At 37.8% G+C, this 19,486-nt stretch overlaps 1 protein-coding gene across 3 annotated transcripts in view; it reads left to right on the forward strand.

Moving 5' to 3' along the window:
• Positions 1-19,067, forward strand: part of CDH7 (cadherin 7) — a 99,630-nt gene extending 80,563 nt beyond the window's left edge. For 2 of the 3 annotated variants that reach the window (XM_043539916.1, XM_043539915.1), the window contains 5 exons: positions 2,450-2,586; positions 3,634-3,755; positions 5,725-5,842; positions 8,727-8,978; positions 16,430-19,065. In XM_043539916.1, the coding sequence (XP_043395851.1) occupies positions 2,450-2,586; positions 3,634-3,755; positions 5,725-5,842; positions 8,727-8,978; positions 16,430-16,923 (1,123 nt within the window). In that variant the 3' untranslated portion in view covers positions 16,924-19,065. Of the gene's footprint in view, positions 1-2,449; positions 2,587-3,633; positions 3,756-5,724; positions 5,843-8,726; positions 8,979-16,429 lie in introns of all 3 variants that reach the window. The other variant, XM_007066706.4, reaches the window with a different exon arrangement.
• The last annotated feature ends 419 nt before the right edge of the window (positions 19,068-19,486 follow it).

Raw genomic sequence — 19,486 nt, forward strand, 5'->3', positions numbered from 1 at the left:
AGGGTGAGAGTCAAATTTTTAATCTCACTTTTGTCAGTTTGCACCACTCCAGCAGCACAAAGCAGCCATAAAACTAGGTTAATTGGCATCTTGATGATTTCTCTGGGCTGAAGGGCATCCCAAGGTTGTGTAGGACTCAGGGGTAGAGCAGGCCAAAATTTTTAAACAAAACATTTACAAAACTTTTTTTTTTGATTTTTTAATTCAAAATGAGTTTTCCTCTTGAAATTTCCTTTAGTTTTATTAATTAAATAAAAATGTTTAAATACTGCTCAAAATGGAAATGAAATTTTATTCTTTGATTTTTCAATTTTTTGAAAATTTCAAAAAATGATTGCCTTTGAGTTGTCCCAAAACAGTTTTTCAGAATTACAAGTGAACCAAAAAATCTGTTATTTGCACAGCTCCACATAGGTGGTGTGACTGGAGAAAGAAACCACAGAAATAGACAGGATGTGCCAATGCCATCATAATCCCTGGGTGCCAAAATCATGCCGTGAGAAACCATTGATATAAATTAGAGCTGTCCTGAATCTGCTATAATTTACATAAAGGATCAGACTCACCAGGATTGGAAGAGCATAAAAGAGTCTTTTACATATATATATAATATATATAATATAATATATTACTTTTCTTGATCCATTTAGGAAGTTTAGATGATTATTTAAACAATATATGTTCGAAGAAGGAAAATGGATATTGACAAAAGAACTGAATTTATACATATCTTGAAATTTTGGGTGGGATGTTGTGATTATAAGATTAGACACTTCTAAACCTTGACATCAAAGAAAAATAGAGGGTGTGGTAAGAAAAGCAGGGGTTATCTCAAAAGGTACTGAGAACTATTGAGGTTTGAAATAGCTTTGGCGAAAGACCTGCCAAACTAATTTTCAAATACAACTGATAGTAAGGAATTAAAAGATTAAATCACATTGAAATAGATTTTTAGAATCTGAGTATGGATGCAGTACTTGTAAGTAAGTATTAGGGGAAATCTCTTTTTCAGAAACATTCATTTTTTTTCTTCTTCTAGCCATATGTGTTGCAATTTATGTAATCTGTTGTTTTTAAACCAGTAAATCTTTGGCTCATCAGACTGCACAGTGATAGCGTTAATAACTGGAAAGCCTGATGTTTGGCAAGGGACTGAATCCCTACTGCTGGGCAAGACTGACTGCATTGCAAAGGTGACAGGTACAGCATAGTCTCTAGGGATAACATGCCAGCCATGAAACAGTTGATGAGCATTGCTGACCAAATACACAGCAGTTCTGGCATGGAGAAAAGGAAACATTGAAATAGAAAAGACAAGAAATACAATAAAATAAAAAGGCGTGTTTGTTTGCTGATGAGAAAGGGAAAGTTCTAAATGTTGAATGCCAAAAAGTTTTCATTAGCGCTTCTGTTGCTATAGAACCCTCAGCACATAATATTCTACAATAAAGCAACAACAAGTGTATAACAAGTTTCTGCTCCAGACAACTTGCAGTCTAAAGGGACAGATGAAAGCAATGTAGTACAGCACAGAACAAACTGGCATAGTACAATATAGTACAAATGCATAATGGTATATGGTCATTATATCTGGGAAATGATCTCGTTGAGATATCTACTGTAATTCGACCGTTCCACATTTTTACAAGGTTTGATCAGTAATATACCACAAGTGAAGTAGTTGCATTGTTATGACAGTAATTATAACGTTTGGCCAGATGATGATTCTTTAACTCACACTGAGTAGTAAATAAGCATGGTATGTCAAGAAGTCATTGTTAGTAAACCTAAAACTGCATAATCCCATCTCCCATTTTCACACAGGAAAAGTAAACAATGGACCGGGTTCTCCCTTTCCTCTGTGTTTTCTGCTTGTTTTCTGTCTCCCCCTTCCTAGCAAACAATATGTTAAGCCAAGAAACTCAATGTGTTTGTCTAATGACAATAAACACCAGGAACTGGCAGTCGAATATGTAATCCCCTGACCTCCTCCAAGTATTTTTTCCCCGGACCCATAGCACAGGGTAAGACAGGAACTTTTCCACGAGTGACAGAAGTTCTGTTTCTGTCAGTGCCAGTTCTGCTGGGAGCTGCATGAATTTGATACAGCCCTGTTAGGTTTGGTTTCAGGAGTATGCTATTCCATGAATAAATGAATGGCTACCTTAAGGAGGAAAGTAAGAAAAGATAAGGAAATACCTGTAACCTCACTGAAGAAGGCATTGTGTACGGGAACAGAGCCAGCATCTCTCAGCACTGTTCACTTTGTAGCCTCAAGAGGTTGCACATACATTTTTGCTTCTTCCAGAAACCTGAGCAATACTGGAGAAAAAGAGTCAAAAAAGGGGGAAACAATGAGTGCTCTTTCTATCTAATGAGAAATTAGTGAAACGTTTTGATAAACTATAGTTGAACATCGATCAGAAGTTTTCTTTAACCTTTCACCTAGGTACTCAATCGACCGAAACACAGACCTGGAGAGATATTTCAATATTGATGCCAACAGTGGAGTCATTACAACTGCCAAGTCTTTGGATAGAGAAACTAATGCTGTTCATAACATCACTGTCTTGGCTATGGAGAGTCGTAAGTTACAATTTAAAGGTTTTATACACAGAATGAACAAAAGATTCAGGTTCAATTATAATAATTGCTTGATGGCATTGAATAAAAATATGAAAATGTAGACCTATATATCTGATCTTACTATAGATAATGTGATGAGGACTGTGTTGTAAATAAGAGATAGATAGATAGATAGATAGATAGATAGATAGATAGATAGATAGATAGATAGATAGATAGATAGATAGGACCTACCTACCTACCTAACACCTCCTCTGGCTCACACCTTGTGCAGTCATTTAGACCGGTCTCATTGCAGACAGGTATTTTATTCATTAAGACACATGTCCTCTGAACTCTGTGATTATCAGTTTACTGTGCAATTGCACAGATTGGCAATTGTCTTGCACACCAGTAGAAAGCATAGGTCCGTATTGCTAGAATCCATGATTGCTTCAATTTGGGGATGTAATTCAGGTTTGAGAAGAATTACACCATGTCTGCAAATAAAGGTGCTAGATTCCTAGAACTAGATTCACTCTTAATAGTAAGGGAATTGCAGGGAGATTGACTTGGGTGGGTAGATGGTACTTCTCTTATGCTACCCACAGTTACAGGGAAGCCATAAATCATGTCATAGGCCCCCTGAATTACTGAGGGGAATTAACTGAATAAATGCGTCTCATATCCATTCTAACCATGCCCCATCCTAGATGAATGGTACTATGCTGACTGGCTGTGAGCCCACTCGAGGTGGCTGGGTTTTTATGTCACCTCATTCCCATCCCCCCAGGGACTTTTTGCTCCTGAGGTTTATACATTGGAATTTGAATTTGACCCCTATGGTGAAATACGGTCCCACTGAAGTAAATGGCAAAACTCCCATTGTCTGAAAAAAAGGCCAGGATTTCTATCCTAGAGTTTATTTTTCATTATGTTTCTAGGGGGTATTTTAATTCATTTTGACAGGTGTGTGCACAAGACAAAATGCAAACGAAAGGCATATTGATCCAAAAAATAACTTGTAAAGAGTCTTTGTTTGTTTATGTGTTTGTTTGTTTTGCACAGAGAACCCAGCACAGATTGGGAGAGGATATGTGGCCATCACTATCCTTGACATCAACGACAATGCCCCCGAGTTTGCTATGGAGTACGAGACCACAGTCTGTGAAAATGCTCAGCCTGGCCAGGTGCAGATCGATATTTCCAGATGTTTATTCACATTAGTTAGGCAGTAATTTCTTTTGAAAAGATGCCAGCTTTAAGATAAAAGACAGTCAGCTTATTGCAATACAAATGACACTTTGCTTAATATTTGTTTATGCTGCGCAGTCATTGCAAAGTCTAAAAACTCCACCATCCTGGCTATGGTGAAAGAGCTGCAGAAATAAAAATTAGATGTGCACAAGCCGTGTAAAACTCCAGATGTCCTTGCATAGCAAAATGATGCTTTTGTTTGCTTGATTCTGTACAGGGATGAGCACCCTTAATTCCCACTGATCTCACTAGGCAGTAAGAGTGCTCAGCACTTCACTTCCTATATCCTCTAGCACTCCTAAAACTTAAATGTGGGTGACATAAGTTTGGCTGAATTAGGAAAAAGGGGTCTAAGGGGCACAATATCCCCTGTGACAGTTCTCTTGTATTAGAAATTGTACAAGGTTGCCCTCACAAGGTCTGACTTTCAGAGGTTCTGAGCACCCCTTCCTTGCACACATTGACTTCAACTGGAGTTGTTTGTCCTTGGTACCTCCGAAAATCAGACCCAAAGAGATCCATTCACATTGCTCCAACCCCTCACCCCCTAGAAAACTGGAGGCCATTTTATTCCTGAAATTCACAGCATCCATGTACCATCCTGGATGCAATGGCCCTCTGCATGGAGGATTTCCACTTCTGTGTTATCTCCCAGAGTCTCAGCCTTCCACCTCTTTCATAAACGACATCACTGTTCTGTCCATTTTTCAAAATTACAACAAAATTTAAAACTACAACAGAAATTAGCATGATTAGCCTCATTTGCTCAAAAGAAACCTAGAATTGGACCAGCAGGAGTCTTGTAAGCCATAAAAAATGAAGATGGACTGACCAAATTGCATATGAGTATCTACCCACACTGTCCCTGGCTCTAATCAATTATTCCAGATACTCATGACCACATACTCACAATTTATAAATATCAAAGACGTGAGTCTAGTGCAGTGGTGGGCAACCTGCGTACCGCATGCGGCCCATCAGGGTAATCTGATTGCGGACTGCGAGACATTTTGCTGACTTTGACCATCCACAGGCACGGCCCCCAGCAGCTCCCAGTGGCTGCAGTTGACCGTTCCTGGCCAATGGGCCCTGTGGGAAGCAGCGGGCCGCAGGGACTTGCTGGCCGCCGCTTCCTGCAGTGCCCATTGGCCGGGAACGGTGAACTGCGGCCACTGGGAGCTGCGGGGGGCCGTGCCTGTGGATGGTTAACGTCAGCAAAATGTCTTGCTGCCCGCAATCAGATTACGCTGGTGGGTCGCAGGTTGCCTACCACTGGTCTAGTCTATTATATTTTGTATGGTTTGTCATGTTTCAGAAAATGTTGATTAAATTAATATTCAATTCCGTTTTATTCATCCTTAATTAACTCTAAAATCTGGGCTTTACATTTACACCTGTGGTTTGCAGACACAGTGTGGCATTAATTGCACCCACTAATAACTGTGAGAGGCTTGTCTCTCTCTCTCTGGTGCTAGATTATATCCACTGTTATTTTCACACATAAGGTGTCCCCTTTCCAACACTATAAAACTCTCATTCCTATCCTTAATGAGTGGTGATATATTAGATCTTAACCTGTCACTGGATGAATATTGGCTACATAGTGCCTCGGGCCAGTGCAGTTTGGGGTAGAGGAAGGAAAGGAAAAGTATTTATCTTGCACCGTTTTCAGTGGGGAGATGGGAGATGAAAGTTAACGGTGTCTAAAATTGCTTACGAGGTTGAAATGTTAGAACAAGGTGTTGGGGGCAGAATGCAAGTCAGATGGCTGAAGGTGCATGATAAATGCAATTTATCACTTGACCATGAGCGCTGTGTGCATAGGGCATGCGTGTATATACTGCTTTGTATTATATAAAATATAAAACTCAATATAACTTCAACCGAACTCTCTCTTTTCAGGTAATCCAGAAAATCAGTGCTGTTGATAAAGATGACCCACCCAGTGGTCACCAGTTCTACTTCAGTTTGACAGCAGAAGCAGCAAATAACCACAACTTTTCTCTGCAAGACAACAAAGGTAAAAATATAAATGTTGTTGGGTGCCTTAGGGGAGCACTGACTTAGGTGCCTTAGGTAACCACCACCCTTTTTTCAGACACATAGTGATCATCATTTGGGTGAACTTCCCTGCCAGGGAGGACATTAATTAAAGAGCAATCTGCCCCCTAAGTAACTTTTATCTAGAGATTATCTGTCAAGAGGAAGAAACTGTTTAAATCGTTTTGAGCCTTGAGCTAAACAGCGGGGCTTCAAATCTTTTCTTTTTCCCCCAAGTGCCTTTTCCCCCTTTTTCCCCTGTATTTTTACGTCTTTATCCAAATTAGATTTTACCTTGAGGGCAGTGACTGAAAAATGTCCTGGGCCTCATGTTTTATTAATATAATTCAGGGCATAAAGAAATGAGCCCCAAAGACATGGCAAAATGAGAATTCCTTTGGTGAAACCCACCCCCACACCTTTTCAGCAACTGAATGTTGTTTTTGGAGGTGAAGGCTGAGTGCTCATTTTTTAGGCTACCTACAATATTTACACATGCTGCTTAGGTCTGTATTTCCCCAAAGATCTACACAGAGGACCATCATTGGCATCACATTCCCACTGGTGAAAAGAGATGAGAACACATTCCTAATTGGCCTTCTCATTAGTTGCTGTATATGTATGGCAGCTGGACATTGGCAGTCTGCTTAGCTAATGGTTGAAGCAAATAGAATACAATAGACCCCCATCTCACTGCTGCACTGCTCTATTTGCTCTGCAGTGTGAAATGGAGTAAAAAACTTGTTCTTGTAATAAAATAAACGATTAACCATATGTTGAGTGAAAAGGTACTATTTTTGTGGACAGTTTTTCAAACTGTATCCACACTTTGATTCACCTTTTGTCCTGAACAAAAATAAGAATACAAACTAAATATAAAATGAAATGAAGTGTCTTTCCTGGACCACAATACAAAAAATCAGCCTGTTGATAAAGAGTCTTATTCAGCTGTCCACAGTTTGTTTTTCCAATGTGCTTAACTTTACTTATATGAACAATAATAGGGAAGTCAAGTAAGCATATGCTGAAGTGATTTTATAGATCATGACCTAAAGACTCAAATGCATTTATGATTATTAATATTATTACTTAGAATACATTAGCCCTCTGAAATTCTAGGCAAGGTTCTGGGACACACTGTGCAATGTACCATAACATTGTAAAAATACACTCTCTTCCCCAGAGAACATACAATCTAGATCAATACACCCCATGCCACAGCAATAAAGTCAACAGAGGTGTAAGTAAGGGCAGAAGTTGTCCGTTTTTGATTATCTAACTTTGTACATACCAGACTTGTGTGCTCAGAAATAATTGCTCATACTTTCTAATGGGTATGTGCAAAAGTGTATATGTACTTTTTCATATGTACCACAGAGGGACAATAATCCCTGTATGTCAGGATTTGCACAGACACACACAGTTTTGTGCATCACTCTGAACATCTGGGCCTTTAAAGCACTTAAGCATATGCTTAAGTTTAAGTATGTTGGTGGCCTTGTTGAATTCAGTGGGACAGTTAAGCATGGGTACAAGTGTTTACGGATCACAAAGTGTTCATTTTACTGTAGTTAGTATTAGGAAAAGTAAAATAATTGTGTGTTATTCTGAACTACTGAAACTTTAAAATAGGGAAGAAAAAGTCGCAAAAGAAGTCAGTAATACACTGTTCAATTGTTTTAATATATTTTAAAACATGTTTAATAAAACATATTTTAAAAGTGCAATACCTGCCAAATATACAGGTTTGATTCTTTATTATCCATTCATTTGTTGAGTGCAGTCAGGAACCATCAGCAAATGGTCATTTCCCACTGTCTTTCTTCAGGAGGGCAAAATTATTATTTATATCTCTTAAATTGTAGAAGTAAACATTACAAATCAGTTGTGACAGCCATATCTCTTTGAGCAGCTTGATAACATTTTAAATACCTATATTTGGGTGCCTGAGAGCTGTTAATTAAATCTCAGCTATTCTACCATTTTATTGTTACTAGAGGCTATATGGCTTTTTATTTTCTTATGAAAAGATACCTGAGATGTGATTATGGATTTTGAAGTGATTGGTTCCATTGCCATATGTCTTTAAGTCACTAGGTGCACCATTTTGAGGAGCTCACTTGTGACCTTGAATATATAAACTAATTGTCCTTTCTAGGTCAGTTTTAAACTCCTGTACTCTGGGTAAGCCTGAAACGTGTGCAGACTCCCATTATAGATTCTTGCATTATTTGTGTACACAAATGGGTCTTGGTGCATGCAGACAAATAATTAGATGTGCTATTATCTAATTATGCATTTGCACACACAATTATGTGTTTGTGTGTGTGGATGCCATGTTTTTTTTGTGACCCAAGCTGTGACAATGTGGATTTCAGAGGTTTATTTTCCTCTTTTCCTCTTCCTGTGTGAATCTAACTTCCATTAATATCAATGCACATTTACGGTGGGGAAACAGAGCCTGCAAAATTAGAAGTGAAATCTATGTGTTGATACACTGTGTAGCTACTTAAAGAAACAAGTGAAGTGCAAATTTTTTCATTTAATTTACTGTGCCCCGCCCCTTCTGGGATTTTGCTTTATGAATGTGGCACTGCAAGTGTGATTAAAGTTTATAGGCCTCCACAATTCCAGCATAAACCTTCCTGCTAAATACAGGCCTTAACGGTTTTTGCATGGGCTAGAACTAGATTCTCAAGCAGAACATATCATCGCAGCTCCTTATGGTGGATGGCCAGGACAAAGAAGTTAATAAAATAATATAAAACTTAAAGTCCATCAGACAGAAAAAAAATGCATTTTTACCTGTGGACTATTCCTATAGAAATTCTGAGTGTCTTACCCTTGTCTTTTTCTTCCTCTAGACAACACCGCATCTGTGCTAACCAGGAGAAATGGATTCCGGAGACAGGAACAGGCTGTTTTCTACTTGCCGATATTCATTGTGGACAGTGGCTCGCCCTCACTTAGCAGCACCAATACCCTCACTATCCGAGTGTGTGACTGTGATGCCGACGGCACAGCCCAAACATGCAATGCGGAGGCATACATCTTGCCTGCAGGACTTAGCACTGGCGCACTTATAGCAATACTTGCTTGTGTCCTGACATTGTTAGGTATGTCCTTGGTGTTTTGTTCATTTACACCCGAAGCACAGTACAACAACAAACAAACAAAGCCCCCTCATCTCATTTATTGTTTATCCTCAGTTTTCTTTAGGGAAGAAAAGCTAATAATCCAGCCACAGAGGCATTGTATAAAATGTAGGCAAATAATGTCAAAGGTAATCTGCCAGAAAGTAATGGTAGAAGGACTAATATCAGTTGCAGCTGATATAATAGTTATAGATAGACGTTGCAGGTGAAAAAATGGATTTATGAACATCTCTCTCGTTGAACATAATATAGCTGGTAGCGTTCACATTACTTACTGAGTATATAATATGCAAATTTATAAACAGTTTGTTTCTTTTAAAGATATTCATTTATAACATTTAATGATTTGCAAAGAGCAAAAGACTTACAGCAAATGTCACAAATTAATTTATTGATGAGAATTAGCATATTTAATTGAGTAGCATTTGCATGACGTCCTTTTGTTATACCTGCAGCTGTTAGCACAGTTGCATTTTACATTCTGTGTCAAAACTGAAACTAGAGAAGGGAGGGAGAAAAGGTGATTTGGAAATTGTGAAATCACACTAGAAGCTTAGTTGTATCAGGATTTCTCACTTCCCTGTGGAGACTAAAGTGAAATTGACTAGGCCGTGACAGTATTAAAAACTCAAGATTGTGGAGTAGAAAAGGGAACCAAGGAGCTTCCCTAATCTTTTCACACCCAGTGTAAGATTCTGGTGCAGTCAGAGTCCCAGTGTTGCTTGAGGCCCCAGCTGAGCACATGCTTAAGTGCTTTCCTGGATCAAGGCTTACATGAGTACTCTTGGTGAGCATATCATCCCAAAAGGAGTGGGGAGATTGTAATGTCCACAGGTCGGTATCGTAGCCACAGAGGTAGCTAAAATACAGAATCAGTTTAGGTGGTTCCAACCAATAGGCTTTTACTATAGTTTCCTCCACTGTGTGTACAACAAGTGGATCCGGCAGTGTCCCCTTCCTGGTGTTGGCTACTTTGAAGTCGCTAAGTGCAGTCCATTGCCTCTCCTTCACTGCAGGAGCCTGCATAGTGAATTAGGTGCATTGGTGGAGAGCAGGCCACACCTCCCTGAATAATGCCTTGTCCCTCCCTGAGACATCATATCTTCTGGTACTCTGCACTGCCCAGACAGGCTCAAAACTAACAGGCAGAGACTGCCTGGATCACTGTTAACGGAACAATAAAACAAGAAGAGTATTGAGAACCCAGTCAATTTACACAGTGGTTGTACACAGGTTGTAGCGTTTCCTGTTTCTGGTGTTTTAAGCCTGTGACGAGCAAAGTATGGAGCTTTTCAAATTTGTTCTTTACTCATTTTGCTGTACTTAAATTGCTCCTTCAATACTTAATAACAGTTTGTAAGGTTAATAAGGTTAAAAATGGAATGGAGCCATATGGAAAAAAAATATATTACTGCCCTGATCGTCAGCACAACTAAAGAAAGTTCCTGAACACATACATGCCCTCCCATATTTGCACATTTGGATCAGTGACTAAGGGCCAGATCCTTATCTGGTATAAATTGGCATTGCTTGGTTGAAGTCTACAAGGTGGTGCAAGTTTGGCCCAAAGTGATTTACAGAAATACAATTTCTGTACTCATAGAAAGCCACTCACCCAGCACTCTCATACCATCATTTCTGGCATATAAATAAATGAGATGGTTATTTTCAAAGTCCTGTAAAAACATACCATGGTTTACAGGATTGTTGTGTGTGTGTGCGCGTGTGTGTATTTCTTAAACAGGAGACAGTGTTTCTCAGGGAAGATATTCAGTAGAGACCCAACTTATTAATTGTCAAGTTACCAGGTAGTAACTTGCTTATTCTATTCAGTGCAACAGGGTTGGAATGCAGCAGATAACTCATGGCACCACAGTGCTGCTTCTCATCTCTTTGAGACTGTTCACAAGCACTGGCAAAGAGAAGAGGAGAGGATCTCAGAACATATTATCTAAATAATTTGTTCTGCAGCATATGAGGGACATGTCTGCTTGCTGCTTGGCTGTTGATGTTAGGTGTCAGAAGAATTGACATTCACTACATTTTGTGGGGTTTCAAAACTGGCCACCTGAATAGCCCCACAAAGCTCACTTTTACTTGTCTGAATGGACATTTGCATGGCTGAGCCCCTTACCACTTTCTGCCTACAAAGTCACATTTGGATGCTTACATGCAAAGCTGCCAGTGCATGTTAAACAGCTGGCATTGAAGTTGTCCTCTAGTGAATGCCAGAGTTAGAGCCTCAAAGTAGAGAGGCCAGAGGGGTGAGCTTTCCCCGCCCCTAATCTGACTGATGAAGATTGATTTCTAAACTCCGTTCCACAAGAAAGTTCCAATAGTCAGTCGATTCCTTAGAAAAGCTGCACAGTATCAACTCTGCAGCAGAGCTGTTGTTTTCAACAAAAACATGGCTGTTATTTATGCTATGAAAATACGTATGAAAAGTACCATGCTGGGTGTCATTCACTTTATACTGTATATAATTCTTTTAAGAAATTAGAGAGGAAATCTTTAACTCCTTTGAAAATTATATGGTAACTTCATTCAGTGTAATTTATTTTTCAGTTAACATCTCACAGATGCAATAATAAGTGTTTTTAGAATAAGCATTTAACATAGTGTGTAACTACAATTTTATTATATGTAAAAGCTCACAAAAAGAAGTATTTGCATGTAAAGTTACATATAACTTATTTCCACAGCTCAGGGATTTCCATTACATTGAAACAGCAGGTAAAATCAGAAATCTGGTTAGTAATGTGCTTTCCCTATTGGTAGTTCCATACTTGAAACGTTTCAGAGTAACAGCCGTGTTAGTCTGTATTCGCAAAAAGAAAAGGAGTACTCGTGGCACCTTAGAGACTAACCAATTTATTTGAGCATGAGCTTTCGTGAGCTACAGCTACAGCTCACTTCATCGGATGCATCACGAAAGCTCATGCTCAAATAAATTGGTTAGTCTCTAAGGTGCCACAAGTCCTCCTTTTCTTTTTGCGGATACTTGAAACGGTAACCCACCGTCAGCACCCACTTTCCCATCCCATTCTAAAAAAAGGTCTTTGCACCTCATTGTATACACTTCTATATGCTATACTATATAATAATACAATGATTAAACTTCCAAAAGTAGATTTAAAAATTAAAATAAAAGTAGATACAAATTGTTTATTAATTGTTAATATTATTGTACCACGAATGGGTCCTAATGAGTTCAGGGACTCTTTGTGCAATTTTGGTACAAATACATTGTAAGACACAGTCCCTGTCCTAAAGAGCTTACATTCTAAATAAAAGATGGACACAGGATGTGAAACTGACTCAGAGATTATGGCCTGTATTTCTTTAAGTAAATGGTGTTTTGGGGTGAGTCAATATTGGGATACCCAACCTGAGATACCTTGAAGGGGGGCTGATTTTCAGATGGTGCTAAGAACCTGCGCTCTGAAAATCATCCCCTGCTAAAATCTCTCAACTTGGGCATACAACATTACCAGTCACTTTTGAAAATTTAAACCAGGTTGATTTACTCAAGGTCACCCGGAAAACCTGTGCAGATCTGGGAACAGATCTCCTAGTCCCAATCTGCTTTAACCACAAGAGCTATCTGATTGCACTAGCCATGAGAGTGTATGAATTAGAAGGCTTCTGAGGCATTTCTTAGATGGTTGAAGATACCCAGCCTTTAGCTTCAGGGTTCATAACACATCCAAAGCATGAACCAATAGTGTACTAATTCAAAGCCTGATGTGGTTTATTGCTATATTAGAGAATAGGCTTAAGGGACTGTTGTATGGCAATGGGTATTAGCTGTATGACATTCTTTATAGCCCTGTTTGTGGTCCTCTCTTCCGGGTTGTCTTTTGGCTATTATTACATCTTTACAATGATGCAGCAATTGCCTTGAGTACAAAATGAAAGTCTAGAACAAAAACAGAGACAGGGAGACATGCTGGGTGACAGCCTACTAAGATAAGTGAGAACTTCAAATTTACACACATTGCACAATGGCTTTGAGAGGCAGTGACTTCAACAGGAATATACTTGGGGCTGGTCTACGCACAGTTTTTGCATTGACTGAACTGTATTTGTTCAGAAACAGCTTAAGGTAAAAATGGTTACAGTGACAGAAAGGTGTTAATTATTGGCATAACTGCTTTTGACAAAATGTATCCAAACAAGCTGTGCTGATATAAATACATTTATATCTGTATAACTGCATCCACATAAGGGCATTGTAATGATTTCACTCAATTGCTTTTTTCTACCAAGCTAGTTAAATTGGCACAAAATATGAGTGTAGTCCCAGCCATTAGTTGTTCTGGTTGTTCATGGATTAGTTGTTTGTAACAAATGGTATTAGGTGTTTTGCTTATTAAATATAACAACCAGTGATGTTATTGTCTGTGTGGTTGTTTAGAGTTAATATGTATACCTAATGCTTGCACTATACTTTTATTTCCATTGTACAATTTTTAAAATTAGCTTTTCTAGTCATTCAGTAAGGCACTCTTTACCGCCTTGATCACTGGTTCTGTGATGAACATGGGAAAGGAAATAGGCCGTAATGGGAAATAGACTACATTTAAAATCAGACGTGCTTGCTTTAGATACCACAGATATTTGGTTTTGGCCTGTAATAATCTCCACAGTCCCTGCAATGCAGCTAAGGCTTTGTTCATTTAGAGGTTAAATGTTATTGTTCATAGCTGCTGGAGTAGTTAGAAATTAATAATCTCTTCAAGCCATCTAAATGCTAAAATGTTTAACCTTTTGAAAGACTTCATATTTTTCTTGTCTTCAAGCAAGAGTGGGATGTACAAGGCATACTACATAAAACATTCATTTTATCTTGATTTTTATTGTACCTTTAGGCAGGCGTATCTACTAAGTTTCATATTTTTCACTTATTAGCAGGTATTTAAATCTCAAAATGAAGTCTGCTCAGCATGACAGGAGTGTGAAAACACATTTACACTTGACTAAAGGAAGTGATTAGATGCTTGCTACATGGCAATAAAAATTGTCACACTGACATGGTAAAAAATATAAAAGAAGAACTAAAAGATGGAGAAAACCCTTAGTTCTGTCTATAGTGATCTTAAATGAAATCACAAATTTATCACTGATAGCAACGTAATTTGTCTTTCATTTAAAAATATCACTTTTAGTAAGAAAAACTGTTAAGAGTGAAATTTAACCATTGCATGTAGGAGATAGATAGATAAGATTAGATGAGGGAGAGACAGTGTACATATTATGTTCACCATACTATAATTTACAACAAAACAGATTCTGCTAATACAAAAATGTTTGGCAACTACTCTAAATCCCTTTTAAAAGTCAAACTCCTAATATTTCAGACTTATGTAAACGTGGCTCCAAATAGTGTTCGCCAAACCATTGCCGCCTCAAAGTAATGTGTGTCTTTCTCGTGCCAGTAGATGTCATGCAAAAAAATATAGGCTGGTGCCACAATAATTCACAATCACAAGGCATCTGCTAATAGATGGATCATTAGATGTATGCCCTGTAGCTATTACATGAAAAATAATGCATTGCTCACTATATTTGTCAAAAAGAGAAAACTTCAGGAAGAAAACTTGTTTCAGTCTTACTTTTAGAAGGCACAGAAGGTGCCCAGGAAGGAACTGCAAAGACCGGTCTCTGAAGTCTGATTGTGCTGTAGGCCAATTTGACACTGGGCTGGAAAAGCTACATAAGGAGGATGGTGTGGTACTTCTAAACAGAAAAGAAGTCTGAATGGCTTTGAGTTGCTTAGGTATTTTTACCACCTGACCCACATCTTAAATTATGCCCTGTGTGTAGCTTTACTTCTTGGTAGAAAATACTTCCCTGAAAAGATGTTCTTATGAGGATGATGTACTGCACTGATGTCACACATGAGAATACTTGGGGAAAGTTCACGTAGTTGGGAAGTGTCCCAAGGTAGTTATTTATTTATTTAATGCCCATAATTTGTCTTTGGGTTAATGGTATCTAATTTATATTTCATTATGTAGTTGCTCAGTTCAACTACTCTTACTATTGTGGTATGCCCTAATATCGCTATATGTCTGGTTGTGCTTCTGTTTATATTATAAAACCTTATGTTCAGTGTTTTGCATTCTGAAACAAAAGTTCAGTCCATGAAGAAGCATGGCATGCAAAGAATCAGCCCAAAGGAGAACTGAGTTCCTTTAAACCAAAACTGATCTAAATTAGCTTTCAGGAACTTTTCCCTTTAAGAAGTACATGTAACATCCAGCAGAAGTACATGAGTGCTATGGGGTGAAGGATATAACCCCGGATCATGCATTTTTTTACAAAAATATATTCTTAGGATAGTTTAAAAATAGCACCAAGGCACAATGCTATGAGATAGGGTGGAAGAGCAGCTTTACCACCGAATGTCTTCTGATTTTTACAACCTTAAGTATACATTATAGTTCCCACTAATCCCATCAAAGTTATTCAGAGGCTTCAACGTTAAAATAAAAAAATCATTTTTAGGAGGATAAGTAACAGTCTGTCATGTCTCAGACATGAATGTAGTATTCACATTAATCCCTTCAAATTATGTTTATGAATAGTACCTGTTTGTTTACCAAAAACATATTTAAACTGTAAATGACTGCAAGTATATTACATGCCTGGAGTGAATCCCCTCCTTATACTTTGGCTAAGTCTCTATAAATTAATCTTGGCTTTTAAGCTGAAAAAAAGAAACCCGAAGTATCAGAATTTTTTAAATCATTACTTTAGGGGTTGATCCAGTAAACGCATGCAGCCTTAGCAATTCTCATCAGATATTCACAGGCACCAACTATGGTATTTTGCACATTAAAGCAAAGTGCAGTCTAATACAGAGATGCTTTTAATCCATGAACTCAGGCTTATATTAGACATTATTTAATAACTCAGAGTTTCCCAATCAAGGAAGGGGTATTTTATCAGTGAACCTATGGTGGCATACTTTAATGCAATCCCTTCCCAAACTACGGTTGTTAAAATCATGCGGTATCTTTATGAATGCGCTTTTACCACTTGGGCAATTAGGAGTTCAGAAAAAGGTCTCTTTTTTTCATTTTGTGGCTGTACGATTGTAATAATCAGCCTCAACTGACTCTTAAATTTATGTTTAGCAGATAGTGTGGGATATAGCAATAAAAATGAAGACGTTAAGTCAGAATTACTGTGGAAATATATTCTGTAATATCTAAAAGGTCTTTGTTTAAAAGCCATTTTTGAACCTGATTCAAAATCTAACTGCATGATGTGGGCATTGTGTTCCTTGGATAAGGAAAGGATCTGTGTGGTATAAACTGAGGAATAGTTCCTCTACTGGGAAAGATCTGAGTGGAGGATAAATTCAAACTTCAGCATCACTAAAATTTTTGTCTTTTGTGTTCCAGTGCTGGTCTTGCTGATTGTCACCATGAGACGGCGGAAAAAAGAGCCACTCATTTTTGATGAGGAGAGAGATATCAGGGAAAACATAGTCAGATATGATGATGAGGGTGGCGGAGAAGAAGACACGGAGGCTTTTGATATGGCTGCTTTGAGAAACCTCAACATCATCCGAGACACCAAGACCAGAAGGGATGTGACTCCCGAGATTCAATTCTTGAGCAGACCAACTTTTAAAAGTATCCCAGATAATGTCATTTTTAGGGAATTTATCTGGGAGAGACTAAAAGAGGCTGATGTGGATCCCTGTGCCCCGCCATATGATTCCTTGCAGACGTATGCCTTTGAGGGAAGTGGCTCAGTGGCTGAGTCACTCAGCTCTTTAGATTCCATCAGTTCAAACTCTGATCAGAATTACGATTACCTCAGTGACTGGGGGCCTCGTTTTAAACGACTTGCGGATATGTACGGAACTGGCCCTGACAGCTTGTACTCATAGCCTTGGAACCTTTCTATGTAAATGCACCGAAGAAAAACAAAAACAAAAACTTAACATCTGGACAAAGGCAAGTTGTAAATATTTCTCCATTTTTAACCTTTTAGGTTTTTTTGCCTTGGTGAAGCATATTTTCATTAGACTTGTCCTAGGGACTGCACTGACCACACAGATCCTGAGCATTTGATGGCATTTTTGATAAAATGAGACGCTCAGCCATGTCCAAATAGATAGCAACCCTCATATACCTGCAGAGGCAACTAACTTCTAAGAGTATACAGTGCACTGTGACTTCAATGAGCCAATGATACCCTAGAGATGCCTTCACAGTACTGCCATGTCTAGATTGTAAAGTCTCTAATAAGGGATAAGTAGAAGAGGAAACAAACAAAACACAATATCCCATTCAAAACAGTCTTACAATATTGTAGTTTTCTGATTAAAAAAAAAAACTGTTGGCAAATTTTATTTACAGTGTTGCATGCAACTTGCTTGCTCAAAAAACCCCAAAGAAACAAAAGAAAAAAAAAAACAAAAAACCCAGCCGAATATTTTTATTGGTGGCGATGGTGGTGAAGAGAGCTATTTAATCAGAAATCTCTGTAAATACCTAGGTTATCAAAACAAACAAAAATAATTGCAAACCATGCTAAGAAAACCTGCAATATTTGTCATCATCTTACTGAAATAATTTACAATCCCCATAAAATAAAAAATATGGAAAGGGATTCTTAACGTTGAAAATGGGCTTGTGATGCCTGTGTAGGTACTCAAAAAGTTGCTATCTATTTGTTATTTTTTATTGTCTCTTCTGATTTGTACAGGAGAATTTATCTTTTGTTTTGTTTTTTTTTAATTTGACATAGAGAGTTATATTTATTTTGGAGCTCCAGTCTCCACTAAATTCAGGTCCATTTTACTGCCTCATGGTATTACACGCGTCAGAACATGCTGATTTTTCTCCAGTCTCAGATACGTGAAGGAAATGAAGCATGGAAATGGAGAAATTACAGTACAGCAATCGAGCCCGCCATTCATCTCTCAGAAAGGAGCACAGCTACAAGGACACACAGTCATTCTTCTGAGCTATTACCATGTCTGAGACATTTGAATAAAATATTTGTACATTGCATTTTCGAAAGAAGACTCAGAGGTAGTTGGGAGTGTCTTTAGTGCGAGATTTAGTTTTCAAGGTCACATGTCCTATGCGCTTGGAAGACTTTAAAGACCGTGCTTTTTTCTCCCCTTCTCTTTTGCTGTTAATGAATCACAGTGAAAGACTGTTTAAAATTTCTTTCATATGTTAAGCAATGTAATGCTATAAACTCCAGAATCCATCTTTTGATCCTGATTCACATAAATATTTTCCCCAGAGGAATTAACTTCACAACACATAATTTCTACACTGATTCAGGAGTGCCAAAATAGAAGGACAATTGCAGTAGGTTAAAATATTGTACAATTTTGAAGTAGGGTTTCCTAGAATAAGACTTTTTTTTATAATTCTGACAATATTTATACTTCATCTTTCATGATTTATTATTAGAAAATAAGGCATATATTCAAGTAGTAATAATGTTTTCTTTTAATATTCTTTCCATTTTTTTTCTCTTTGAAGCATATGTAGATGAGTTCCTAAATAAGGCCCTGATTTTCCAAACATTATTCATGTGTTAAATTTCAGTGACTTGACTTTGCAAGGACTTCAGCATAAGTGTTGAAGGGTCGGGGCCTAAGTATGCCACAAGTAGTTCACTCTGAAAGTGCTTCTTTCTGAAAAGAGGAGCCTTACAGTGAAATCCTAATGTATGGATGCACATGGGGGTGGGGGAAGATATCCTTAAGGCTTTGTAATTCTTGCAATCCAGCATTATCAATTAACTATGTGAAAGTGGCCTTCAGCCTCATTAAAAACATAATTTTGATTATCTGCAACAGAGTTATTTAATTTGGATAACGTTTTTGTAGACAATCATTGCTTCATGATTGAGTAGATTTGCTTATAAGTGTATTAAATCTATATATATATAGATATATATAGAGAGAGAGATAGATAAATAGATAGATAGATGACCGATTTTGTAATGGAACTGAAAGATATTACCCATGACTTTTAGTCACATATGTAAGATTTTCAATAAAAGAAAGTGAAAAAAGCATCAAGCGTATGCAGTTCAATAAAAGTAAGGTGTTATGTTGGTGTTAAATCAGCAGGGTGCTGGGAGAACAATTTTATAATAATCTCCTTGTTGGTGGGAAGATAAAAAAATTCATGCATTTGGATTATGAAGTCAAAAGTGCTGATTTTAGCACATATCACTCAAAGGAGATTTCAGTGTTATTTAAGTAAACAGCACAACTGCCTTGTTTTTTTCCTGTTTTATATTTATAAAAAAAAGTATATCCCCTTTCTCATAAAAATGTGTCAGCTTTGCCTTGCATTTGCTATGGGAAGAAATCTGTTCCACTTTATTTAATGCATTGAAAATTCTTGCATGTATCCATTTTCCATTACACAATTTGAAGATGATCCTGAAACACTGTTGTTACACTACACACATTTGTC

The sequence above is a fragment of the Chelonia mydas genome, chromosome 2, assembly GCF_015237465.2.
Source record: "Chelonia mydas isolate rCheMyd1 chromosome 2, rCheMyd1.pri.v2, whole genome shotgun sequence".
Taxonomy (NCBI): domain Eukaryota; kingdom Metazoa; phylum Chordata; order Testudines; family Cheloniidae; genus Chelonia; species Chelonia mydas.